A 25888-nucleotide genomic window follows, 5' to 3' on the forward strand; every position below is an offset into this window, starting at 1 on the left:
TATGTGTAAGATAGTCAAGTGGAGATGTCAAGTAGAGTTTGTTATGACACTGTAGCTCAGAGGAGAAATTTGGGTCAGATATATCAATTTGGAAATTATCATCATTTGGGCTATTTTTCAGGCCATGAAAAAGGATCAAATCACTTAGGGAAAGAAAATGCAGAGAGGTAAGTCTCAGAACAGAACCCAGAGAAACTCCAGTTTGAGGGAATCAGGTAGACAGTGACCAAAGTGGGAAAAAAAAAAAACCCAAGAGACTTGTGCCACAGAAGTGCCAAAAGGCGACTATTTCAAGAATTGTGTGGACAGCTGTGGCTGAAGGATCGAGAAAGATAAGAATTAGAAAAGTGATCCATGACTTTGACCATATGGTGGTCATTGAGGATCATAATAAGAACAAGAGGACCAGACTGGAAATATAAGAGTGTGGGATGCTTGAAGTTGAGATTTTTGGAAGTAATGTCGATTTTCATTAAGAAAGGTCTGGGACCCTGGGCGTGGCACTGGGAGTAGATGACAAATCATTGGAAATGAGGAAGCTAAGAACAGAGAGGCTTGGGTGTTGAATGGTGAAGTTGTCAAGGATTTGAGATGGAGAGGAAGCGTAGTGAGGTTGCCAGGCAGTCTTGAGTGTGCTTGTGATCACAAATTTGTGGCCAAACCAGTCAGGCAATTTTTAATATTTTCAGCTGCTTCAATATAGACAAAGAACCATGTGGTTCAAGTAGGCTTGGGGTTTTGCCTAGTGGATATGATAGGCAGCTAAGAGGAGAAAGGAAGTGGACTGACTTTAACAAGGGAGTGTGTATTGGTTTCCTATTGCTGCTGTAACAAATTATCACAAACTTAGTGGCTTAAAACAATACAGGTTTATTATCCTACACTTTTGAAGGTCAGAAGTCCAAAATGTGTTTTACAGGGCTAAAATCAAGGTGTCAGCAGATCTGCATTCCTTCAGGAGACTCTGGGGGAGAACCTTTTCTAGCTTCTAGAGGCTCCCTGCATTCATTTGCTTATAGCCTCCTCCTCCATCTTAAAAGCAAGCAACGTTGGGCTGAGTCTTTCTCATGCTGCCATCTCTCCAGTTTTCTCTTCTAATGCCCTCTTCCACTTTTAGGGAACCTTGTGATTGCTCTGGGCTTGTCGGCATAAACCAGGATAATCTCCTTATCCTAAGGTCAGCTGGTTAGCAACGCTAATTCCATTTTAACCTTATTTTCCCTTTGCCATATAACCTAAAGTATTCACAGGATTTCAGGGATTAGGTTGTGGACATCCTTGGCGGAGGGGTGGATCATCATTCTCCCTACCACAGAGTGATTATAACAATGTTAATGGACGGACTCTACACCGGGTAAGGAGGCAAATGGAGAAAACGATGGGCAGATGAAGAGTAAAAAAGTGGTGGAATCAATGAATTGGAGAAGTAATCTGAAGGGATTGAAGAACTGTAGCACTAGAGTAGAAATTTTCAAAATGGAGCAGTTTCTGGTGATGAAAAAGGCTCGTGTAGGATCATATCACAGAGGTGAGTATCTGATGTAAAGTTGTAGAAAAGACCAGCTAAAGCAGTCATGGCTACCATATGACCCAGCAATCCCACTACTGGGCATATACCCAGAGAAAACCATTATTCAAAAAGACACATGTATCCCAATGTAATATTCATGTAATATTCATTACAGCACTGTTTACAATAGCTAGGACATGGAAGCAACCTAAGTGTCCATCAACAGAGGAATGGATAAAGAAGATGTGGCACATATATACAGTGGAATATTACTCAGCCATAAAAAGGAATGAAACTGTGTCCTTTGCAGAGACTTGGATGGACCTAGAGACTGTCATACAGAGTAAAGTAAGTCAGAAAGAGAAAAGCAAGTGTCATATATTAATGCATATGTGTGGAATCTAGAAAAATGGTACAGATGATCTTATTTGCAAAGCAGAAATAGAGACACATATGCAGAGAACAAACGTATGGACACCATACGGGGGTGGGATGAACTGGGAGATTGGGATTGAGATACATACACTATTATGTATAAAATGGTAACTAATGAGAACCTACTGTATAGCACAGGGAACTCTACTCAGTGCTCTGTGGTGACCTAAACGGGAAGGAAATCCAATAAAGAGGGGATATATGTATACGTATAGCTGATTCACTTCGCCATTCAGTAGAAACTAACACAACATTGTAAAGTAACTATACTCCAATAATAAAAACAAAAAGCAGTCATGGGATCTTGGTGCTGATGAGCTAGAGGGCGGATTCCACGATGGTGCTTTGCTGGCACTGGTGTCCACACAGTGGAGGGAGCTCCCGGGAATGGCTGTCTGTGTTCCCAGGGTGAACTGCAGTTGTTTCTTGCCTCTCCAGGACACTCTCAAAGATCAGCAGAGTTGTAGAATTACAAATTAAAGAACGCACCTCATAGACCAAGAAGCAGCTGATGCATTTCGGAGTTGTTTTGCAGAAACCAGACCCCACCCAGACGGAGGGTGCTGAGCAGTGAGCGCACAGTCCCCAGACGGGCTGGGGCCTGAAGATGGGTATGTTAACCCCTGTAGCCTCACCTTGTTACCTCACCACCCACCAATCAGAGAACTGTGCAGGAGCTGATCACATTCCCAGTGACCCTCTCCCTCACCTTGCATTTAAAACCCCTTCCCTGAAAGCCATCAGGGAGTTCAGGTCTTTTGAGCATTAGCCAACGCTTACTCTTCTTGGTACCTGGCAATAAATGCTGTACTTGCCTTCACCACACACTCATAAAAAAGAAGTAATGGACGTGAAAGTCTAGGGTGTGGGATGGGTGATCCAAGTGGATGTTAAAGTCACCAAGAATGATGAATGAGCTTCAGATTGGGGAGGACAGCTGAGCCTTGAGGAAAAAATGTAAACCCCACAAGCTAGGGGAGCCTGTGAGTGAAAAGGGGCCTTTGTCGGTGCCAGCTCAGCCGGGACCAGGGTCCGGCAGGGCTGCAGCTCCTGCTCAGCAGGAGGGATGGAGCCCTGATACTCCACGCCACTCCCAAGGGCTCCGGGTCACAGGCCTGTGCAGTGACCCCCTTGGGATGTGCAAGAAAGATCAAGTCCTGAGACCCCGGCACTCCTGCCGGTCCCCTGCCCCTCCCGTGGCTTCCACGAACAGCAGGAGGTGCTGGGCCTGAGGACCCTGTGCTCTTCACCCCAGGGCTTTTGGCTCCTGTAGGCAGATGACACCCCTGTGTGGGTGCTTCTCTTCGGTGAGCACCCACAGCCCGGTCTGGCTGTGACACGGCGGTCTAGGAGGCCAGGGACAGGACGAGTCACTCCCTGTGTGTGTGTGTGTGGGGGGGGGGCGAGGCCTCACGGGGCGGGGGGGGCGCAGTCCCTCCTTGTATCCGCCATCACAGCACCACAAGCATCACAGGCGGCCATGGGAGCGGAAACCTCCCGGGAGGCCCTGCAGAGGAGCCAAAGAGACAGGAAGAGGATGGGAAGGCCCTCTGTAGACAGGCCCTGGGCAGGTAGAAGAGAAGCGCCACTGATGGTGAGAAGAGGGATTCCAAAACCCTCGTGATTCAGTCAACAAACAGCTACCTGTGCAGACACCATGGGGGTCACAAACTTGAAGAAGATCTGGACCGTCCCCCTGAAGGGCCTGTGCTTTTCTAGGGGAGCCAAACAATGTCCACACATCTCAGTGCAACCAGAAGAGCCTGTGGGGGGAGCAGGGGCAGCAGATGCAGAAGAGAAGGCTTCCCGGAGGCGGTGAGCTGGGGGCCGGGCTGTAAAGGAGAGCTCTGGACTGGTCTTCAGGGAGTGTGCCCTGCCATGCCCGGCAGGAACTGAAAACCTCTTCCAGCTGTTGTGGCCTTGGGTCCCTCCCCCATTCCCCCCTGACCCTGATGATGGATCTGCAAAGGGAAAAGACGTGGTCACTTCTGTTGACTAACAAGGGGTAGGGTGGGGAAAGAGCACCTTTCCTTAAGGAAATCTGAAATCCTGGATTGTGCCAACTTCCTGACTTGGAGAAGATCAGAAGTTATGGGTGGATGGCTGGAGACGGACGGCAGGTAGCAACTGAACACCAGTGACAGGGAGTGGGACGTCCTGGGTGGGTTTGCACCCCTGGGCGGGCTCAGGCAGATGACTGAGGCCCTGGAGACTGACCCATGGACTTCTGGGCCACATACTTGCCATGAAGAGAGTCCCAATATGAGAGCTGGGAGGAGACCCTCCCTCCGTTTTGCTTTAGGTATTTCCCGGAGGCACACTCGCTCAGCATTTTCTTGTCTTCTTTGTTTGCTGGTGCCTTAGTTCTCACTCCCAGGGACTTGGACCCAGCTCCAACCTCCTAGGGAGATAGCTTGCTGCCGCTGCAAAAGCACCATCTCCTCCAGGGTCCTCTTCACTCCTGTCATTTCATAGCTATAGTTTTTCATTGGCAACACCTTGCTCCATGACAATAGCTTTCCCCATGGCAAGCCCAGTGCCCAGTCCCACCTCCCTTCACAAAGAAGAGGCTCTAGGTGCACACCTTGTTACCAGAGACTTCATGATTGACAGCAGTCATCAAGTTGTGTTTCGGCCCTGCTGAGAAGTAGAGGAGACAACTGGAGAGGATATGATTGAGTATAAATATCAATAGAATCTTGGCAAATATATCGAAACACCAACACTGTGTGCAGCTGGGAGGGCCCAGCTTCCAGAGGTCTCAGCCAACCCCTCCAAGAAGGGCCCAGGAATGATGGTGGGGGAGACAGTAAGATGGGGACTGTGGACAGTTCTGCCATCCTTGAGTTTCATGTGTCAAACAAGAACAGATACAAACGACAGTTCCAATGGCGAGTGGCATTGGTACATTGAAAGTTACCCAATAAATTTGGTAGATGTGTAAATGCATGATTTAATGAATAAAACTGATAGGTTTGGGTAGGAGGTGAAAAGGATGGGAGGGCACTGAGCTAGGCAAGAGAGGAAGGGATTGGTGGCACAAACAGGAATATGTGCTTATATAGGAGGTAGAAGACTTTCTTAGTCATAATTTTAGTAGTAATAATTATTAGTAGTAATAATTATGGCCTCAATCTGCTTTCCAGGCCCATCTGCCACGCTGCCCATGCTGGAGCCATTTCATTCCCTGGACAGGTACACATGCACACACATCTCTTCTACTATGCAGGCTGTTTTCTCTCCATGCAGAGACCTCCTTACCCTTTCCCTGCCATCCTTCATTGCTAGATAAACTCCCAGTGATCCTTCAAGGTCCAGGTGAAATGCCTCCCCTTGAGTACCTTCCCAGGCACCAACCCACTTCCTTCCTTCCCCTGTCCCAGTTAATCATTCTCTCTCCCATACTCCCATAGCACTTTGTGTTCATCCCTGTTTTAGCACTTGACACCTGTGTCATCATTATCCAACTGTCTGCCTCTAGACCATGAACTAGAGCAAGTCATGAGACTTAGACATCTGTGAGTGAGGCCTCTCTAACACAACCCTGGGTATATAGGTGGGTACTCAGTACCTGCCTGGTGAATGATTGAATGGCTAGGATCTGTAGTGTATGTCCTATAACTTCATGGGTCAACAGATGGTATTAATATTGCTAGGCTGTTGCTGTTTATTTAAGGAGTCAATGCTGAATTGTTGTTTTGACATTGTTTTTCTGGGACTCTCTTCATATATGAGTTTTATGAAGGGCAGACCGCATTGGACTGGATTTTTCCTAACAAGTCCATAGAACTATTACCGGCCTTCTTGTCTCTGATCATAAGAGGTAGAGAAACTTTCTGATGAACTGGAAGTGGTGAAGCAGTGTGCTCATTCATGAATGAAATATTTATCTTTGCCAGCTAGACTTATCGATAGTAAAATATCACAAAGAGAAATTGCAGAAACCACTATACAAAGGCCCACATACCCCTCATGCTTTTCTACCAGTGGACAGTTATTACCAAGTATTTTGACAATGGTTTGTCTGAATTCCTTGAATGTTTTTGATTTAGCTGCTGTGTCTACTTCATATTGAGTGTCACAGAGACTTGACTCTGATGGTGTTAAGCTATGTAGCAACTTTTTGTTAAATTGGGGTGAGCAATAAGGGGCTTGAAGGTAGCTTGAACTCCAAATGAAAGATCACCTTTCATTGTATGGACAGAAGCACTGTTTTAGCATCATATCCTATACCGGTACTACTGTTCTTTATGTGTGAATTAGGACTCAGCTCTGAAATGATTAGTCACAGTAAATCTTGGTCATTTCATAGCTGTTTTTCATTGGCAGCTTCCTAATGAGCTCATCTTTGGGGTGCCAAGTGGCAGAGCTATGGGACTTCTTGAACAGATATGAGAGGTATAGTCAGATAGTCAATTAGCATTTTTATTTACTTTGGGAGAGATTTGAGTTCCAAGACCTGCCTGAGATTTTCCTGGTAGTACTTGCACTGTCTAACAAAACATGTCAAAATTTTCATACTTGTCATCCTAGGAATTTGGCAGTAACAGTATTGAGCAGACTAGGACTGAGGTGGGTGACTGCTGAGTTTAAAATGACTGACGGATTAGTAGCTATGAACAGTCCGCATGGAACTACTCTGGGTCAAATATTTTTGAAGAAGTTGAAAAAACACCTAGTATAACCTGAAGTGGAATCTGCTAAGATGTGTTACAACCGACGGTGTTAAAAAATACGTGTGGGGCTTCCCTGATGGTGCAGTGGTTGAGAGTCCGCCTGCCGATGCAGGGGACACGGGTTCATGCCCCGGTCCGGGAGGATCCCACATGCCGCGGAGTGGCTGGGCCCGTGAGCCATGGCCGCTGAGCCTGCGCGTCCGGAGCCTGTGCTCCACAACAGGAGAGGCCACAACAGTGAGAGGCCCGCGTACCGCAAAAAAACACAAAAAAAACCCTAGCATTATCAAAAAGGCAAAGATATAGTATGAGGAAAAATAGATGTTTTACAGAGAAAACGCAAAACCAGCATATGACAGTATCACATTATACCATCATCAGGAAAACCAAGCACCAAGGGTTTAAATTAGCTCTGGCACCTCACAGCCTCTCTGAATTTGTTTTTTGCATGAGGCAGCACCCTACTTCGGATTTAAAGGCACAGTTATGTCTAGGTCTGCATTTCTGTTTAAGCAAAGTAGCCCCAAGGTAACAGAGGCAGACACAGTGAAAGGTATACTAAGACACTTCTGGGTTTCCTGAGAAAATGAGCTAGGTACTGTCCAGGCATCCAAAGGGAGCTCTCCATTAGTGTTTAATGTGCTTGGGGTTGGAATAGAGGGGAAGGACTTGGGGGGGAGTGGTTCACTGGCGAGGTGGGGGCTGTCCAGCCTAGTGACTGTTGAGGTGTGTGTGCCTCTAGGAATCAGGGCAGGGAAAGGCTGCTTCAATCACTTCAGGCTTCCTGTTAGCAGAAAGTCAGTTGTTCTGTGGCTTTGAGGGTGCAGTCTTGTCTTAGGTTAAAATCTTCTAAAACAGAGACTGCTGAGGGAAACGGACAAGAAACTGGGCTACTCGGAGATTTCCACTTTAAGGCTGGAGCCAGGGCATACGACAGCTCTCTAGTGGCCCCAGACTTCCTTGTGGAAGGCTTCCCATCTGCCCCATTGAAAGCACAGCTTTTGGAATCTGCAGAATTTTGAATTTCAACAGGATCTTAAGTGCTTTAAAAATAGGATATGTATGAAGTGCAGTACACTTCTGAGCAACTAGGGAGGGTCACAGTGGCACTGGGGCAAAAGGTCAAACACTGATGGGCTAACGATGCAGAGAAGTATGATAATCCCCAAGGAATGTTATGCCCCATAGGAAGGTGCTCACTGCTGCCAGACTTGTGACACGTTGACATGGGGCACGTGGAAAGAGAGCTCTGTGTAAGTTGCAGGTGCTGGGAGCCCTCAGGGATACAAAGAAGGTGTTTCAAAGGGCAGTGGGCTGACTGGGGGACTGGCTGTGCAACATTTTTCTTGGAGACCCAGAATTTTCACTTCTACCACCTCTTCTTAGGGGGCTTTGCAAAGTTTGGAGCAGTAACCAAAGAACTGAAGCATTTAACTAGGCTCATAAAGCCTAGGAGCCAATCGTTGCACCAAATCATCTGGACGTTTCCATTAGAATGAATTTATTTGATCAAAGGAAATGACCACCTCTTAGTTGCTCCAACAAAATGTTTTAGCTTTCTCCCTTCTAAAGCGCATTGTTCAAAGTTAAAGTTTTCTCAGTTTGACAGCAGTGCAAACATGTTACATAGGTTTTTTTTAATATCTTTATTGGAGTATAATTGCTTTACAATGGTGTGTTAGTTTCTCCTTTATAGCAAAGTGAATCAGTTATACATATACATATGTTCCCATATCTCTTCCCTCTTGCGTCTCCCTCCCTCCCACCCTCCCTCCCTATCCCACCCCTCCTGGCGGTTACAAAGCACCGAGCTGATCTCCCTGTGCTATGCAGCTGCTTTCCACTAGCTATCTATTTTACGTTTGTTAGTGTATATATGTCCATGCCACTCTCTCACTTTGTCCCAACTTACCTTTCCCCCTCCCCGTGTCCTCAAGTCCATTCTCTACGTCTGCGTCTTTATTCCTGCCCTGCCCCTAAGTTCTTCAGAACCTTTTTTTTTTTTTTATATTCCATATATATGTGTTAGCATACGGTATTTGTCTTTCTTTTTCTGACTTACTTCACTCTGTATGACAGACTCTAGGTCTATCCACCTCATTACAAATAGCTCAATTTCGTTTCTTTTTATGGCTGAGTAATATTCCATTGTATATATGTGCCACATCTTCTTTATCCATTCATCCGATGATGGACACTTAGGTTGTTTCCATCTCCGGGCTATTGTAAATACAGCTGCAATGAACATTTTGGTACATTACTCTTTTTGAATTTTGGTTTTCTCAGGGTATATGCCCAGGAGTGGGATTGCTGGGTAATATGGTAGTTCTATTTGTAGTTTTTTAAGGAACCTCCATACTGTTCTCCATAGTGGCTGTACCAATTCACATTCCCACCAGCAGTGCAAGAGTGTTCCCTTTTCTCCACACCCTCTCCAGCATTTATTGTTTCTAGATTTTTTGATGATGGCCATTCTGACTGGTGTGAGATGATATCTCATTGTACTTTTGACTTGCATTTCTCTAATGATTAATGATGTTGAGCATTCTTTCACGTGTTTGTTGGCAATCTGTATATCTTCTTTGGAGAAATGTCTATTTAGGTCTTCTGCCCATTTTTGGATTGGGTTGTTTGTTTTTTTGATATTGAGCTGCATGAGCTGCTTATAAATTTTGGAGATTAATCCTTTGTCAGTTGCTTCATTTGCAAATATTTTCTCCCATTCTGAGGGTTGCCTTTTGGTCTTGTTTATGGTTTCCTTCGCTGTGCAAAAGCTTTGAAGTTTCATTAGGTCCCATTTGTTTATTTTTGTTTTTATTTCCATTTCTCTAGGAGGTGGGTCGAAAAGGATCTTGCTGTGATTTATGTCATAGAGTGTTCTGCCTATGTTTTCCTCTAAGAGTTTGATAGTGTCTGGCCTTACATTTAGGTCTTTAATCCATTTTGAGCTTATTTTTGTGTATGGTGTTAGGGAGTGATCTAATCTCATACTTTGACATGTACCTGTCCAGTTTTCCCAGCACCACTTATTGAAGAGGCTGTCCTTTCTCCACTGTACATTCTTGGCTCCTTTATCAAAGATAAGGTGACCATATGAGCGTGGGTTTATCTCTAGGCTTTCTATCCTGTTCCATTGATCTATCTTTCTGTTTTACATTTTACATAGTTTTTATAGAGGAAAAGCTGGGTTTTCAGATGCTGGCAGTGACTGTACTGAAGGTTAGGCATTCATGGCATCTGTTTCATTCAAATAATTATTAGCTTTAATTCCCCTTTTAAGGCTCTTATGCATAATAAAAATGATTACAGTAAATAATTCACTACGTGACATTAATACAGCTATTGGCAATTATCATTTAAAATGCTGATACTCCACCCAGGAGCTATTTATTGCGTGGCTTCTTCTACACGGCTCCATGCTTTGGCTTTCTTCTTGGCCAGGGAGAACCAGACTGGCTCATCCGGCTCAGCTGGCTCATCCGGCTCAGCCGGCTGTTGTAGCACGGCTGGGAGAGTTGAAAACCTTCTGGTTTCTTCTTCCGTAGAAGGTACTTGAAATATCTTCTCATCTTCGAATCCTACTGGAACCATAGCAAATAACACACAAGCAGTTAAGAAGCCCCAGAGATACTGAAGTATGTTTATGGGATGCAGTAAAAATTTTCCTCCTTTCAGGTTTCCTCTGGCTTCTAAAAGTCAGTGCATGGGCAATGCCATAGGGTGGTATGTGAAAAGGGTAACATCAATATGGCTAGAGCCACAGGGGCCTGACATGGGAAGGCCTGAGAGAAGATACCTACAGCTATAAATGCCAATCTTTGGGTGGTTATTATTGGATTGTCTTACCCTTTTGAATTGAGATCAGAGAGGAAACATGTTGTATGGTATCTGTCCAGTTTTTAAAATTTCATATTAGGTAATATTGTTTTCGTTTTGCCAATCCATTATGCTGTATGAAATGATTGTTGATGACTCAATAGATACACCCTGTAAAAGTCTATATGCTAAATAACATTATATCAACTACTCCTACCTAGCAGCCTACTTCACTATTCCCCAGTTCTACTCCTTCCCTCATCCTGCTTTACGGTTGATTGACTTAGTGGCTTAGACTCAACCAGTGGTTCTCAACCCTGGCCACACATTAGAACCCCCTAGGGCTCTTTTTAAAAATACAAATGCACATGCTATTTCCTGAACTAACTGAATTAGAATCTCTAGCAATGGATCCAGGGCCATCTGTAATTTTTAAAAAGTACATCAGGTGATCCTAATGCACAGTGAGAGTTGGATTACTGTGCCCATGAGAATATTCACAGCTATAAGCAGGTCAAGTGCTGCTGTATCATGGCCAGATGGTGGGTTCCTAATTCCTAGTTTAATTTCTTCATGAGGTGGACTGAGGCAGAGAACAAAGATGACTCAATATAAATCTATCCTCCCCTCCCCCTGCTCCTTCTGAAAAACAAATCCCTCTGGCACATGACTCTACTGAGGAGACCCCATTCTATTCTATCACAGCACAGTGTTTGTTTCAGCTTTCAACATTTCCCCACCTCTCATACCTCTGCTCAGAATACAGAGGGGCTGAAACAAGCCTTCTAAATAGTTAAAAAACAATTCAATACCATTGGGCATTTATAGTGGATTACTTTCCACAGTTTCCCTGGGAATGTAGAAGGTGAGAAAATACCATTTTGCTATGGACTAGAAAGTGGCTTGGGTCTTTCCTCTTGAATACCAGCCACAGGAAAATTCCAGTGAGTGATCACAATTTTGTTCCGATACAGCTTCCTCGATGGGGTAAAAGACTGGAAGACCCTCTGAAAATTATACATTGGACTGACTTAGTCATAATAATTGGATTTTCCTAAAACAAGCTAATATCTGTATCTAATGGAAGAACCATGAGAGAATCATAAGCTGATTTGGGGGAAGAGACATGTATTGTCTGAAATTGCAAAAGTTTCACAACTTCTGCCAGGGCTATTTTGGGAGTGGGGGGTTGGGGTGTGTTTTTTACCTGCTTTGGTAGACTTCGGTGGCTTCAGTGCCATCTTCTCCTCTCTGTTAACATCAGAAGTGAAAACCCTCCTCGGTTGGTTTTCATCTGCAAGGCCAGTTCTCTTTAATACAAAAACGAAAACAGAAAGCTTGTAAGTCCTGACATGAAAACAGCAAATTACTTACTCAGATCACAAGGTGCAAGTCCTGTCCTGGGTATTATAAGTTCAACATTAATCAAAAGGAAAGAGAGAGATAAGGAAAGAAACAGCACAGAAAGCACCTTGGTTCAGAATTTAGGTTCACAAAATCTAAGCTGGCTCAACTTTATCACCTTTCTGAGCTGGGAGAAAAGGCTGTCTAATCATACAAACAGTGTAAACAGGTTAACAAGAGAATTATGTAACTTGACAACAACGTTTTCTCTAGGACTTTACCAGCACTTAACAGAAAGCTAACAGAAATGCGGTGGTCACAAACAAACCTTATCAGTTAACTGACTTGAGTTCCATAGATTTCTATGGAACAAAACCTATTTACATCTGATGTGCGCTCCTTGCATTACAAAGTGATATAACAATAGGTCTTTTCAAAATTGTACAGTTTAAGCTTTTCAAATTAACCTCTCCACAACTGGTCTAAATTAATTAGTTCATATACCCTAGTGTATTTCCCTCTGACAAAGCTTTAACCAAGGTGGACTTTGCCCCCTGTATGACCCTGCTCCCTTAAAAATACTAATAATGAAATGAAAAGATCTTTAAAGCAAAGAGTTAAACAGATTTTCACATGATCCCACAACAAATTCAGTAAGCACCTAAAAAAGTATAGGAACTTAGACATCTCAATATGTAAATTTCATTGAGTTTTCTTGAGTCAGTTTTATGTAGTTTTGACAAGAGGGGTTCTCATTCTAAAACTTCCAAAGACATTGAAAATGGGACATTGGAAGCAAGACATCATCCCAGCATGCCTGATCCACATGTGGTACCATTAGCCTAGTCCATCACATAACTCCTCTTTTAACCTATAGGGAGATGCCAGACCAAACCAAATCAATATATGGAAACCCAAACACCAAACACTACCTTTATTTACATGAAGTTAAATCATTATGTACTGATATGGAAAGGTGCCCAGAAATAAAATAAGTGAAAAATAATATGTATAGTTTAATTCCATTTATATTTTCTTAAATACATATACATATTTATAGGCCTAAAATCTGTAAGAATAGTTACTCAACTCTCACCCCAGTGGTGACCTTTGGGGATTTTTAATAACTACTTATTTCTCAACCAATTTCATGGAATCCTGCTCTAGAATATTTAGGGCAGGATTTGATTTACAGAATCTTCTCGTATTCATTACTTTTCACAAATGCTTTAAGAACATAAAGTGGAGCACATTTCTATGAGTACAAAGCAAGTCTTTTCCCCCAAAGAGTTCCCTTCCCTTGCCTAACACATCCAAAGAGCTGGGGAGCTGCATGTCTGGGAAAGTTCCCATTGTAAGCTCAATCAGTTGGCTCCAGCACCCTTTTGGAGTGTTTTGTGGGCCGTTCCAGGTCCTACCCCATATCTAGGTTCCTTAGTCTCAGCCTCGGCTCCAGCTCTATTCTTGGTTTCTGGCTCTTTCACAGGAATGTTGGCCTGGAGACTCTCCTGCCTCTGGTTTATCATGGTTATCCAAGCTGGCTCTGAGGTGGCATGATCTGACTGTCGACCAGGAGCTTTACCTGAGAAAGGAATGAAAGAAGTTAGAACTAAAGTGAGGCAGGGGCTTCCCTGGTGGCGCAGTGGTTGAGAGTTCCCCTTCCGATGCAGGGGACACGGGTTTGAGCCCTGGTCTGGGAAGATCCCACATGCCGCGGAGCAACTAAGCCCATGCACCACAACTACTGAGCCTGTGCTCCAGAATTCGCGAGCCACAACTACTGAAGCCTGTGCTCTAGAGCCCGCGAACCACAACTACTGAAGCCCACGCGCCTAGAGCCCGTGCTCTGCAACAAGAGAAGCCACCACAGTGATAAGCCCGCGCACCGCAACGAGGACCCCCCCAACGCAGCCAAAAATAAATAAATTAAATAAATAAATTTATTTTAAAAATAAATAAATAAAGTGAGGCAGGCAGGGTCTTGAGACTGGCTGGGACCTACCCACAATAATGTCCCAAATGGGGATCCTTGTTAACTGCCAAATGAAAATAAAAAGGTAACATATAGAGAAGGGCCCCCTTCTTTTGTGCCCTCCCCACAACTTGGCAAGGCAGGAGTTCCTTGAGTAGATAAGAAGCTGTACTTCAAAGTTCGCAAACCATCCTCTTACTGGTCCCTTTGCCTCCCTTGTCCATCCCTCTTCCTATCCCCATTTCAGGGTAGGACAATGGTTGCCAGGTGGGCTGGGGAAATTCCTAGGAGGCCAGATGCTTAGGTCACTGATGTCATTTCTCTAACTCCAGGGAAAATCTTATTGCATTTGTTACTTCGTGGTCTCTAATGCAGGTGTGTGGTTAAATGGATGCGGTTATAGGCACGAGCAAGACTGTGTGACGACGAGTCTGAAGGCACAAAGGCTTTGAGAGCCATAAATGCTCAAGAAATCACCTAGCTCTGGATTCTTGGACATTTCAGGTGAGTTAAGAAGCTGTGTAAGCACAAACATTTACAATAGATTAAGATTTCAAGCTGAGGGTCTGAACATAGTGCTCTAGTAATGAGCCGGCTTTTAAAATCTACATGGTGCCGAGGAGAGCATCCACGTAACGGTATTTTGAGAAAAGCATAAACTCCCATCTCCATGTAAGGTGCACGGGGAAAGGGGGATGGGGAGACGGTTATGTGTCCATTACAGAATGTGGACAAATGTCCAGAGGGGACCCCTTTGGGAAACAGAAGGAAGCTTGGTAAAATCTCTTTTCTCACCCTTATACTTCTATGAGGAAGAGGTTTTTCTCAGTTGGACTCCAAAAATGTTTTCAACAACAGCCCGATTGGTGGATAAATTTGAATGTCTGTTACCTTGATCACCACTCTCAAGAACTTCCTCCTTAGAGTAGGTGCCCCAAGAAGTGGATGTTTGCCAGACAGGAGCATCAGTGAACGTCACAGTTTTGGTAGCAGGAATCGGGACGTTCTTAGTGAGGTCTTCAGAGTCTTGGCTGTGTTTCTTGGTTTTGTTTGCAGAAGCTGGGTCTCTCGGTAGGGACCAGCAGCTAGGATCGCTCTCCAACATGCTTCCCTCAGCAGCAGCTCTCATGGGACTTGAATAAACCTGTTGCTGGTGTTCAGGGGCTGCAGGAGCCTGAAAAGGGTGTCTGGGAGGCGGGTGCTCCTCCGAGCCTCTCCACTCCACAGTTGCACTCACTGGGCCTGTTGCGAAAGTCTGTGGCTGAAATTCAGCCTCATCTTCGGCTTGGCCAGGGTGTCTGCAAGGCGGCTGCTCTTTAGAACTACTGCACTTTACAGGAGTGCTCTCTGAACGTGAGAAGACTTCCTGCAGGCCTTCGGGCCTCCCCAAGCACGGTAAAGGGCTTTTCGCAGGCAGCTGCTTCAAAAAAATGCCTCCCTCAACATCGGTCCCCTCGTAGCCTGAGAAAACTTGGTGCTCGACTTCAGGCCTCGACAAGGGTTTGGAAGGTTGATTTGAAAACAGAGGATCCACATGGATTCCCTCCTCAGTAGAAGGGATCTCTGAAAAGATATGCTGTACCATAAACTTCATGAACAACTGGAAAAGATGATTGGGAAGCACCGATTCCTTGGATATGCCTTCTTCAACTGCCATGCTCTCTAGACGTGAGGACATTTCCTCAACTTTAAACTTGTTAACCCGCTGGGCAGGATATTTGGGAGGCAGTGACCCCCCAGAAATGCCCACCTCAACAGCAGCACCCTCATAACTTGACATTTGCTGGAGTTTAGGTCTCACAGTGGCCTGGGAATGTTTGGAAGGCAGCAGCTTGGTAGAAGCATCCCCTTCAGTGTCGACACTCTCTGGACCTGCAGAGATTGGTTGTTTCACTACTGGTCTCCTCTGGGCCTGAGAAGTCACTCTGGGAGGCCGCGCCTCCGTGGAAAAGCCCCACTCCACAGCAGCGCTCTCTGGACCTGCAGAGGCTTGTTGCTCGGATGTAGGGCCCACCCAGGACTGGAAAGGGCGCCTGGGAGGCATCTGCTGCACAGAAGCACCCCACACTCCAGGTACGTTCTTTGAAGCCCAGGAGACTTCTTTTTGGTCTTTGGGCCTCCCCAAAGTCTGGGAAGCGCATCTGGGAGCCAGCTGCTCATCAGAACCGGTCATTTGCACAGCAAAACCGGATTCTGCAAAGACTTCTTGGCCATCTTTGGACTTCCTCAAAGGCTGGAGAGAGTGCCTGGGAGCCCGCTGCTGCCCAAAGCCACTCCCCTCTTTGGAAGCACTCTCGTAACACGAAAAGACGGCTTCCACTTCTGGCTTCCCCGAGGCACGGGAAGAATATCTAGGAGCCCACCGCCTAGGAACCTGCTGCTGCTCAGGACCGCTCACTCCCGCAGCTGAACTTTCTGATTCTGGGAAGTCTTCTTGTTCATTTCTGTGCTTCTTGGAGGGCTGGAAAAGATATCCAAGAGCCAGCTGCTGCTCAGAACCACTGTCAGCCTCTAAAGTACCCTCTGAGGCAATGGCTTCAGCTTTCAGCTCCCCCGAGGACAGGGAAAGGCTTCTGGGAGGCAGCCTCTCTGCAGAAATACCTCCCTCTACCGAAGCTCTCAGCAAGCTATCTGAAGTGCTTGCGGTAAAGGCCTGGAGAACGTTTCCAGGAGACTTTTCTTTGTAGGTATCTTGAGCTGACTTCATTTTAAATTGGACACTTTTCAAATCAAAGATGGACGCTTCTTCCTCTTCTGACTGGCTATCAGAAGGATCCGTAAACACTGAGAAAATATCTCGGGTTGTAGAAGGGCTTCCCACCACGGGTAAAAGAGCGGCTCTGGCTTCTGTCTTCTCGGCTGCAGAAGCCCCATCTTCACGGGATGGTGACAGACCACTAACCATGGACTCTTCCATGTCTCCAGGTATGGGCTGTGATGCTGGTGCTTTTCTGCGTTCAAAATCTATACCGGCATTGCTCCTTCTCATGTCATCTTTATCTGAAAGCAGCTCCTGAGGAGTAGCGCTTTCTGTTTGTGCCGTCGGGGGCTGCTCCATGACTTGCTTCAGCAAGGGCAGGTTCCAGGAACGGAAATCCCTGGCAGTCTTACCGGCAGGTGGGAACCAAGCTCCATTACCTAGGTCAAGTGCTAGACTGGATGCTTTAAAGCTTCTTCCTTTGGATTCATGCTCACTTCTTTCCAAAGTACTTGAGCCTCTCCTTCCACACTGTCTTCTGTATGCCGCTAGAAATGGGTAGCCCTGGCTCTCAGCGGCATCTCTGTTTGCAGCCGGATCTCTTGTCTTCTGTTCATAAATCCCAGTTTTGTTTCTCTGTTCCCAGCCTGAGGCACCTGTACCAAATAGAAGTAAGGAAAAGGAAAGATGTGTACTTTTGATTCTGTAAGATAAGAATACTCCTCCCTGGCCCAATGGGTACCTATTTGCTATTGAATTCCCTAGCATGGAGAAGTAGCTATTCAGAACACAGGGAACAACTTGGTCACTATTAGCCTTCTGTGGTGGGAAATTTTTAAATCAAAGTGAAATCCGGTTTTATGAACTGATTCCAAGGTCGGCACATCACCATTATATCAATACTCTGTTCCACCATTAGATGTGAGACACAGCAAAAGGCAATTTTTGAACTTGTAACAACGATTACCTTTTAGGAAACTGACTGGGGCAGGGTGAAGGGAAATTCTACTTCCTACTTAGTATTTCTATTTTCTACTTAATTCTACTTAATTTTTATATAATGTGCAGGTATTGCTTTATTTTTTAGAAAGGTGTCAACAGGGGTTATCTGGAAGGTAGGATTATGGCCCCCCATTTCTTCTGCTTTCAACTCTCTTTATTAAAATAATCTGATGTAATATACATGCAAAGCCATTCTTGGAAAGCCTTAACAACTGCATCGGTCCACAGGCTTCAGGTCGAGCACAAGGCAGCAGTTCTACAGACTGCTCCTCTCCTCTCTAGTACTTTTACTAAGGAACTTATTTTAATCCCCAGGTGGGAGGGCCCTCGGGGGCCTCCCCTCCCTCATCATCCACTGGTCCCTAGCTCCATCTAGTGGTTTCACATCCAGCATACAGTGTTGAGCATGGGGTGCTGTACTCCAAACCACTCCCATGACATGGAAAACCAAAGTATCTGCCCTCATGGACACTGAATAAGTATTATCCTCTGTGTGTAAAAGTGACAGCTATTAAAAATAAATATGAGGGCTTCCCTGGTGGCGCAGTTGTTGAGAGTCCGCCTGCCGATGCAGGGGACGCGGGTTCGTGCCCCGGTCCGGGAAGATCCCACATGCCGCGGAGCTGCTGGGCCCGTGAGCCATGGCCGCTGAACCTGGACGTCGGAAGCCTGGGCTCCGCAACGGGAGAGGCCACAACAGTGAGAGGCCCGCGTACTGCAAAAATTAATTAATTAATTAATTAATTAATTAATTAATTATGAAAAGAGGATAAAAAGAAAGCAAAAGAAATTACTCATTTAATTTCTTGTTTTGTTGTTGTTATGCAGAAGAGTTTTGTGGTTTTGTTTCTTTTCATGGGAAAACGTATTTAGGGATATCCTGCCTTTGAACCCACATGTGAAATCCTTTGTGGAAAAAATATGAAAGAGCTGTTTGACTTAATTTGTGGAACAGGAATTTTGGTTTATCAAGTATTGCCTGAAATTAGATTGCCATCAGCTGGAGCTAACACACACACACACACACACACACACACACACACACACACACACACACAGATTTTCACTCCAGTGGTATTTGTTGTTTGGGGATTTGATGGGTGTTGGCCGCCAAGGACATCTGTCTGCAGCTTCCCAAGCCCTCTTTGCCCATGGATATGGGAACTGGTCTCACTGTTAACACAAGACCTTTTCTCTCTACTGGAAGAGAAAAGCAACTTTAAAAAACCAGGGTCTTTTTCACCAGTTCTGTTATTATTGTCTGGTTCTGTTGCTGAGGGGGAATGCTGAAGGGGAAATCACTGGCTGCCCTCAGATATCTGGGCTCACGGAGGAACTCAGCATGTACATTAGACATAGAATTAAACACACAAACAAACATAAAACACCTCTCTGGTTGGAAATTCATTTAGGTACAATAGGAATCCAGGTATGGCCCTTTACCTAAATCTCACACAAGTGGCAACTGTATTAATTGGGCAGTTTAGATGGATAAACTTGGACCACATTAGTATGCATCTTAAACTGAAAGCTCTCTGAGGACCACAACAGCAGGCCTGGGTTCCTGTCACATAACATCATGCCAGTAAGCTTGAGGACATGTTTCTGGGTGAGGGTGAAGATATGCCAACCTATACTGTCTTTTTTCGGCCTCTTTTGGTCAGCTTCTTTCCCTTCGGTTGTGCTTTTCTCTTCTTCAGAAGCCAGTGGAAGGCGTGGCTTCGCCTGTTTTGGTTTTGCCTAAAAGAGGGAAAGAAAGAGCTTGAATCAAACTTAAGTGCTCTGAACCCACCCCTGAATGGTTGCTGAAGAAAAAAGCATCAGGAAAAAAGTCCTTACTATCCAAATGGCTCTGTTGGAAGCATAATAATACAATTCACAATGGAAATTATTTCCAATGGCGTCCATAACCTGGTGATCATTCTACCTATTAGAAGTGGTTCACCTAGATTTGAGGTTTCTGATCTCTGAGTGATATGCTGCAGGGAACTCTAGAAAACACCCCAGAAACCACTGACCCACACTGCAAGGCCATAAATCTGAAAATGGGGTTGCTGGGCCTGACAACAATCATACTCTTGGCAACACTGGAATTCTTAAATTTGCTTCACCAGACCTGGGAGCCACATTCAAGTCCTGTTTGGCTTCTTTTCAGGGGATTTAATGAAAGCATGAATTATATCTTTCTAGCTCAAAAGAAGAAAAAGGATTGGGGTTTGGTTAGGAAGGAAGAGAGAAAAAGATGAAGGGCTCAGCCCTCACACTGAAGGGGGTGAAATTGGTTTAGTATAATCAAGGTTTTCAGGTAATGACAGTGCAGCTTTGGAAATGTCAGAGTTGCACTGCACTGAACAGTGTCTGTAATTAGCTTTGCATAAGCCTTTGTGATATACATCTAAAGGCAAACATACAACTCTTTATGCTCCTACTCGAAGTGCCTATGTAAACAGACACAGCTCAAAATTATTTACTTTTGAGTGAATGAGGTCAGATAGACCTGGATTCAGATCTTTGCTCCATCATTTACTCTCTGTGTGATCTTGGGCAAATTATTTTCTAAATCTCTGTCCGCATCTATAAATTAAGGATAAGGGGAAACCTCCTGTGGGACTTGCAGACCTAAGAGATTCCAAAGCAGGGAGCCAGTGGCAGCAGCCTCTGTGTCATAAATGTTCCCGGACTCTTTTGTATTCATCCATGTGTCAGGGAGAGAGTCACAAGGAAGAAGTAGATGTCCTGGCCTTGTTAGAGAGCGCTACCCAGGCCTTTCCTCAATTAGGCAGAAGGAAGAAAGTCAGAAAGAAGAGTCACACTAAGTTTCCCTTAGCCAACATTCCCTGTCTTCCAGGTTTGTGGTGAGGTTTCCAGGCGATCACGCACATACAGGATTTAGTGCATAGCAATTGATCAGCCTCTGCTTGACACCAAACCAAGGAGATTCCCTCAGGGCCACCAGAACGCCCTCCTAGGCTGGCCACCCTACCAACTGTTCTTTCAACTTATACTTTGTTTTCCTTTTAAAGCTAAACTGTAATGTTTAAGCTAGGGGCAACATGATGGGGTGAAAAGGGTACTGGGATGGAAGTCAAAAGACTGGGTTCTGGTCTTAGCTCTGCCACTACCAGAGTGTTTGACCCTGGGCATCTATTTGTGCTTTACTGTCCTTCCTGGTAAAATGCTTTTAACTATGAAATCTTTTCATCTTTTCCAGCTCTGATTTACAGCCCTTTACTTATAGTCCAGAGTTACTGAGACTAAAGATTCACCAAAGTGGATCTTCCAGCTAACTGACACAGCCTTTAAAATACCAACATCTTTTCATTCTTAGCTTTTAGTAAACATCTTTTCCAAAGGCATTACTTCCCTATCTTCCTCAATAGGGATCAGGGAGTATAGTCCAACTTTTCTTGATGATTTGGATGAATAATGAACATGACCTATTACACTGGATACAGTGTGGCCCTGCTACTGTTGCTGCCATCTGCCCCCCTTGTAGTCACCCTAGTGAATTAATAAACGAGGGAGGATGGCAGAAATAGCTGAGAAACTCTCATGCCTAGGGATGGTAAGGGTTTAACTGCACCACCAAAGATTAGACTTTCTGCCTGCAAGCCCAAGATTTAACCTATAACAACCTGACTCAATTCTTCAATTTACTAATAGAGAGTTTATGACATTAAAGCAGGACAAATGTTTAGATTGATGTTAGGAAATATTGACTCTAAATAATTTACCTCTATTCATTAACCTATAAAATACATAGTTAGCTTACTCAAATTAATAGAAAGAGAAAACTACATGTCTTAAAATGTTAATTTTCTTAATTGTAATCCCCAAGGTAACCACTAAGAAAGTAATTTTAAAATATATAGAGAAGGGAATGAAAACAGTACACTGAAAAAAATTAATTAAATCCAAAATAAGGTAGTAATGGAAGAACTGAGGTACAAAAAAGATGTAAGATATATAGGGAAAAAAGAGCAAAAGAGAAGAAGTCCTTCCTTATCAGTAATTGCTATGAATGTAAATGAATTAAACTCTCCAATTAAAAGGCAGAAATTGGCGAGATGAATTTTAAAAGCATGATCCATTTATATGCTATCTACAAGAGACTCGCTTTAGATCCAAAGACACAAATAAGTTGAAAGTGAAAGGATGATTAAAGGGCTTCCAAGCAAACGGTAGCCAAGAGAGAGGTCAGGTGGCTATACTAACATCAAACAAAACAGACTTCAGGTCAAAATTGTTATAGGAGACAAAGATGGACATTATACGTTGATAAAAGGGTCAATCCATCAGGAAGATAGAACAATCATAAATGTATACACACCAAACAACTGACCCACTCCTAAATACATGAAGCAGAAATTGACAGAATTGAAGGGAGAAATGGACAGTTATACAATAATAGAGACTTCAGTATCCCACTTTCAATAATGAATAAATAGTTAGACAGAAGAGCAATAAGGAAATAGAGGACTTGAAACAATACTATAAACCAAGTAAGCCTAACAGATATATACAGAACATTCCATTCAACGAGAGCATAATACATATTCTTCTGAAATTCACATGGAACATTCTCCTGTATAGACCATATGCTAGGCCACAAAATAAATCTTAATAAATGTTAAAAGATTGAAATCATGCAAAGTCTCTTCTCTGACCACAACAGAACAAAACTAGAAATCAATAACAGAAGGAAGACTGGAAAATTCACAAATAGGTGGAAATTAAACAACACTCCCTTAAGCAACAAATGGGTCAAAGAAGAAATCAAAAGGAAAGTTAGAAAATACTTTGACATGAATTAATACTAAAACACAACATAACAAAACTTATGTGATACAGCAAAAGCAGTCCTTAGAAATTTATAGCTGTATATGCTTGTTAAAAAAGAAGAAAGGTCTCAAATCAATAACCTAACTCTCCACCTTAAGAAACTAGAAAGATAAAACTAAACCCAAAGCTAGCAAAAGGAAGGAAATAACAAAGATTAAAGCAGAGGTAATGAAATAGGGAACAGAAAAACAATACGGAAAATCAATGAAACCAAAAGTTGGTTCCTTGAAAAGTAAAACAAAACTGACAAATCTTTAGCTAGATTGATTAAGAAAAAAAGAGACAAGATACAAATTACTAAAATAAGAATGAAAGGGAACAATTACTACGGACCTTATAGAAATAAAAAGGATTATAAGACAGTACTATGAATAACTGTATAGATAGCCTAGATGAAATGGATAAATTCCTAGACACATCCAAATTACCAGAATTGAATCAAAAAGAAATAGAAAATCTGAATATGCCTATAACAAGTAAAGAGAGTGAATCAGTAATCAAAACCTCCCAACAAAGAGAAACCCAGGACCAGATGGCTTTACTGGTGAATTCTACCAAACTTTTAAAGGATAATGCCAATCCTTCACAAATATTTCAAAAAAAATATGAGGGAACACTTCCTGATTCTATGAGGCAAACATTACCATGATTCCAAAGCCAGATAAAGGCATCACAAGAAAAGAATGCTATAGACCTACATCCCTCATGAATACATGTGCAAAATACTAGCAAACCAAATCCAACAGCATATTAAGGGCAATTATACTTTATAAGCAACTGGGATTTATCCCAGAATTGCAAGGAGGTTCAACATATGAAAATAATTATGTCATATATTATGAAAATCAAATGTAATATACCATATTAATAGAAAGAAAGAAAAAATAATATCATCACAATTGATGTAAAAAAAGCATTTTACAAAATCTAATACCCTTTATGCTAAAAGCACCTAACAAACTAGGGATAAAAAGCATATATGAAAAACCCATAGCTAACATCATACTTAATGGTGAAAGGCTTAATGGTGAAAGCTTTTCCCCTAAGATGAGGAACAAGACAAAGATGTCTGCTTTTGCCACTTTTATTCAGCAGTCTACTGGAAGTTCTAACCAGAGCAATTAGGCAAGGAAAAGAAAGAAAATGCCTACAAATTGGAAAGGAAGTAAAACTATCCCTCTTTACAAATGACATAATCTTATGTACAGAAAATTCTGTATATAGATATAGTCATTATACTTATAATGAATGATCAGATGTGGAATTTCAAAGAGAAATGGAAACTATTTTTAAAAGGAGCCAAATAGAAATTCCCAGAACATATGAAAATTACAATGTCTGGGGGAAAAAATTCCCAGATAGATTTTGCATACTCATGAAAGCAGAAGAAAATACCAAATAAATTTGTATAGAGAAGTCAATATAAATGACATACTATGAAGAAAAGAAATTAAAAGATTAACAAATTTAAAAAAAGAAAATTCTGAAAAATCCCCATAAATCTGTTAGAGCTAATAAATGAATCAATCATAGTTGAAAGATACAAAATCAACACACAAAATCTAGTTGTATCTCTATACACTCAGAATGAACAACCCAAAAAAGGTAATTAAGAAAACATTTCCATTTACAATAGCATCAAAAAGAATGAACTAGTTGGAAATAAATTTAACCAAGGGGTTCAAGACTTGCACACTGTAAACTACAAAATATTGCTGAAAGAAATTAAAGAACTAAAAAAATGAAAAGACATCTCATGTTCATGGATTGGAAAACCTAATGTTAAGATGGTGATACTCCCGAAAGTGATCTACAAATTCAGTGCCATCCTTATCAAAATGCCAATGTGTCTTTTTGAAGATATGGAAAAACTGATTGTAAAATTCATACAGAATTTCAAGGGATCTTGAATAGCCTAAACGATCTTGAAAAGGAAGAATAGAATTGGAGGACTCACTTCTTGATTTCAAACCTTACTACAAAGCTACAGTAATCAGGACAGTGTAGTACTGGCATAAGCATAGACATATAGATCAATGGAATAGAATTGAGAGTCCAGAAATAAGCCCATTCATCTACGGTTAAGTGATTTGCAGAAGGGTGACAAGACCATTCAATGGAGAAAAGAATAGTCTTTTCAACAAATGGTGCTGCGACAACTGGATAGCCACATGCAAAAGAATGAAGTTAGACCCTTATCTCACACAATATGTAAAAATAAACTCAAACTGGATCAAAGGTCTAAATATAAGAGCTAAAACTCTTAGAAGAAAACATAGGGGTAAATCTTCATGATCTTAGATTTGGCAATGGTTTCTTAAATATGACACCAAAAGCACAAGTACCAAAAGAAAAAAATCAATAAATTGGACTTCAACAAAAATTTAAAAATTTTATCCAATTTTGTTCTCTTGATAAAGTTAAAAAACAACTCACAGAATGGGAGAATTTTTTTGCAAATCGTATATCTGATAAAGGTGTAGTATCCAGAATATATAAAAAACCTTTTACAACTCAACAACAAAAAAACAAACAACCCAATTTAAAAATGGGCAAAGAACTTGAATAGACATTTCTCCTAAGAAGATAATACAAATGGCCAATAAGCATATGAAATGATGCTTCACGTCATTAGTCACTAGGGAAATGCAAATCAAAACCGCAGTGAGATACTTCACACCCACTAGAAACACTGTATATAAAAAAAGGAAAATAACAAGTGTTAGCCAGGATGTAGAGATATTGGAACCCTCATATATAGTTGGTGGGAATGTAAAGTGGTGTAGCTGCTGGGGAAAACAATTTGGTGGGTCCTCAAAAAGTTAAGTATAGAATTACCATATGACCCAGCAGTTCCACTTCTAGGTATATACCTAAATGAATTAAAAACAGGTGTTCAAACAAAGACTTGTGTATGAATGTTCACAGCAGCAATAGCCAATGGTGGATAGGACCCAAATGTTCATCAATGGATGAACAGCTAAACTAAACATGGGACATCCATACAATGGAGTATTATTCAGCCATAAAAATGACTGAAGTACTGATCTGTGCTGTGGACCTCAAAAACATTATGCTAAGTGAAAGAAGCCAGACACAGAAGGCCATATATTGTGTGATTACATTTACATGAAGTATCCAGAGTGGGCAAATCCAGAGACAGAAAGCAGATTAGTAGCTACCAGGGGCTGAGAGGGAGGAGGAGTGATGAGTGATTAGTGGGCCTGGGGCTTCCTTATGCAGGAACCAAAGCTATTCTGGAGCGGTGATGGTTGCACAACATTGTGAATGTACTTAATGCCACTGAGTTGTACACTTCAACATGATGAATTTTATGTTATGTGTATTTTACCATGATAAAAAATGTTATCTAATTCAATCCTTCCACCAGTTCAGACTGTTCCAATTTGTCTGACTTAGTGCTATTGTCGTAGCCTAAATTCATAAATCAGTGAGCATCCTAATTTGGCTTTGAGAGTTTGACGGCCATCTGTCCTGAGCAGAGCCTATGACAGAAGCAAGCATGTCAGCTCCATGACAACAAGGAATGTTAAAGCCTGTGCTTTAACTTTGGTCCTAACCAAATTGTTTTT

General features: G+C 42.7%; 2 protein-coding genes across 2 annotated transcripts in view; one reads left to right on the plus strand and one right to left on the minus strand.

The window, feature by feature from the left end:
• The window catches only part of LONRF3 (LON peptidase N-terminal domain and ring finger 3), a 204328-nt gene that overhangs the window by 73539 nt on the left and 104901 nt on the right, over positions 1-25888 (plus strand). The window lies entirely within an intron of this gene.
• Positions 8888-25888, minus strand: part of KIAA1210 (KIAA1210 ortholog) — a 37428-nt gene continuing 20427 nt past the window's right edge. The window contains exons 6-11 of the mRNA XM_049704531.1: positions 19085-19193; positions 14645-17107; positions 14165-14184; positions 13200-13433; positions 11645-11747; positions 8888-10202 (exon numbers count right to left, since the gene is read on the minus strand). Coding sequence (XP_049560488.1) covers positions 10009-10202; positions 11645-11747; positions 13200-13433; positions 14165-14184; positions 14645-17107; positions 19085-19193 — 3123 coding nt within the window. The 3' untranslated portion in view covers positions 8888-10008. The remainder of the gene's footprint in view (positions 10203-11644; positions 11748-13199; positions 13434-14164; positions 14185-14644; positions 17108-19084; positions 19194-25888) is intronic.

Source organism: Orcinus orca, chromosome X, assembly GCF_937001465.1.
Source record: "Orcinus orca chromosome X, mOrcOrc1.1, whole genome shotgun sequence".
In the NCBI taxonomy this organism is placed as follows: domain Eukaryota; kingdom Metazoa; phylum Chordata; class Mammalia; order Artiodactyla; family Delphinidae; genus Orcinus; species Orcinus orca.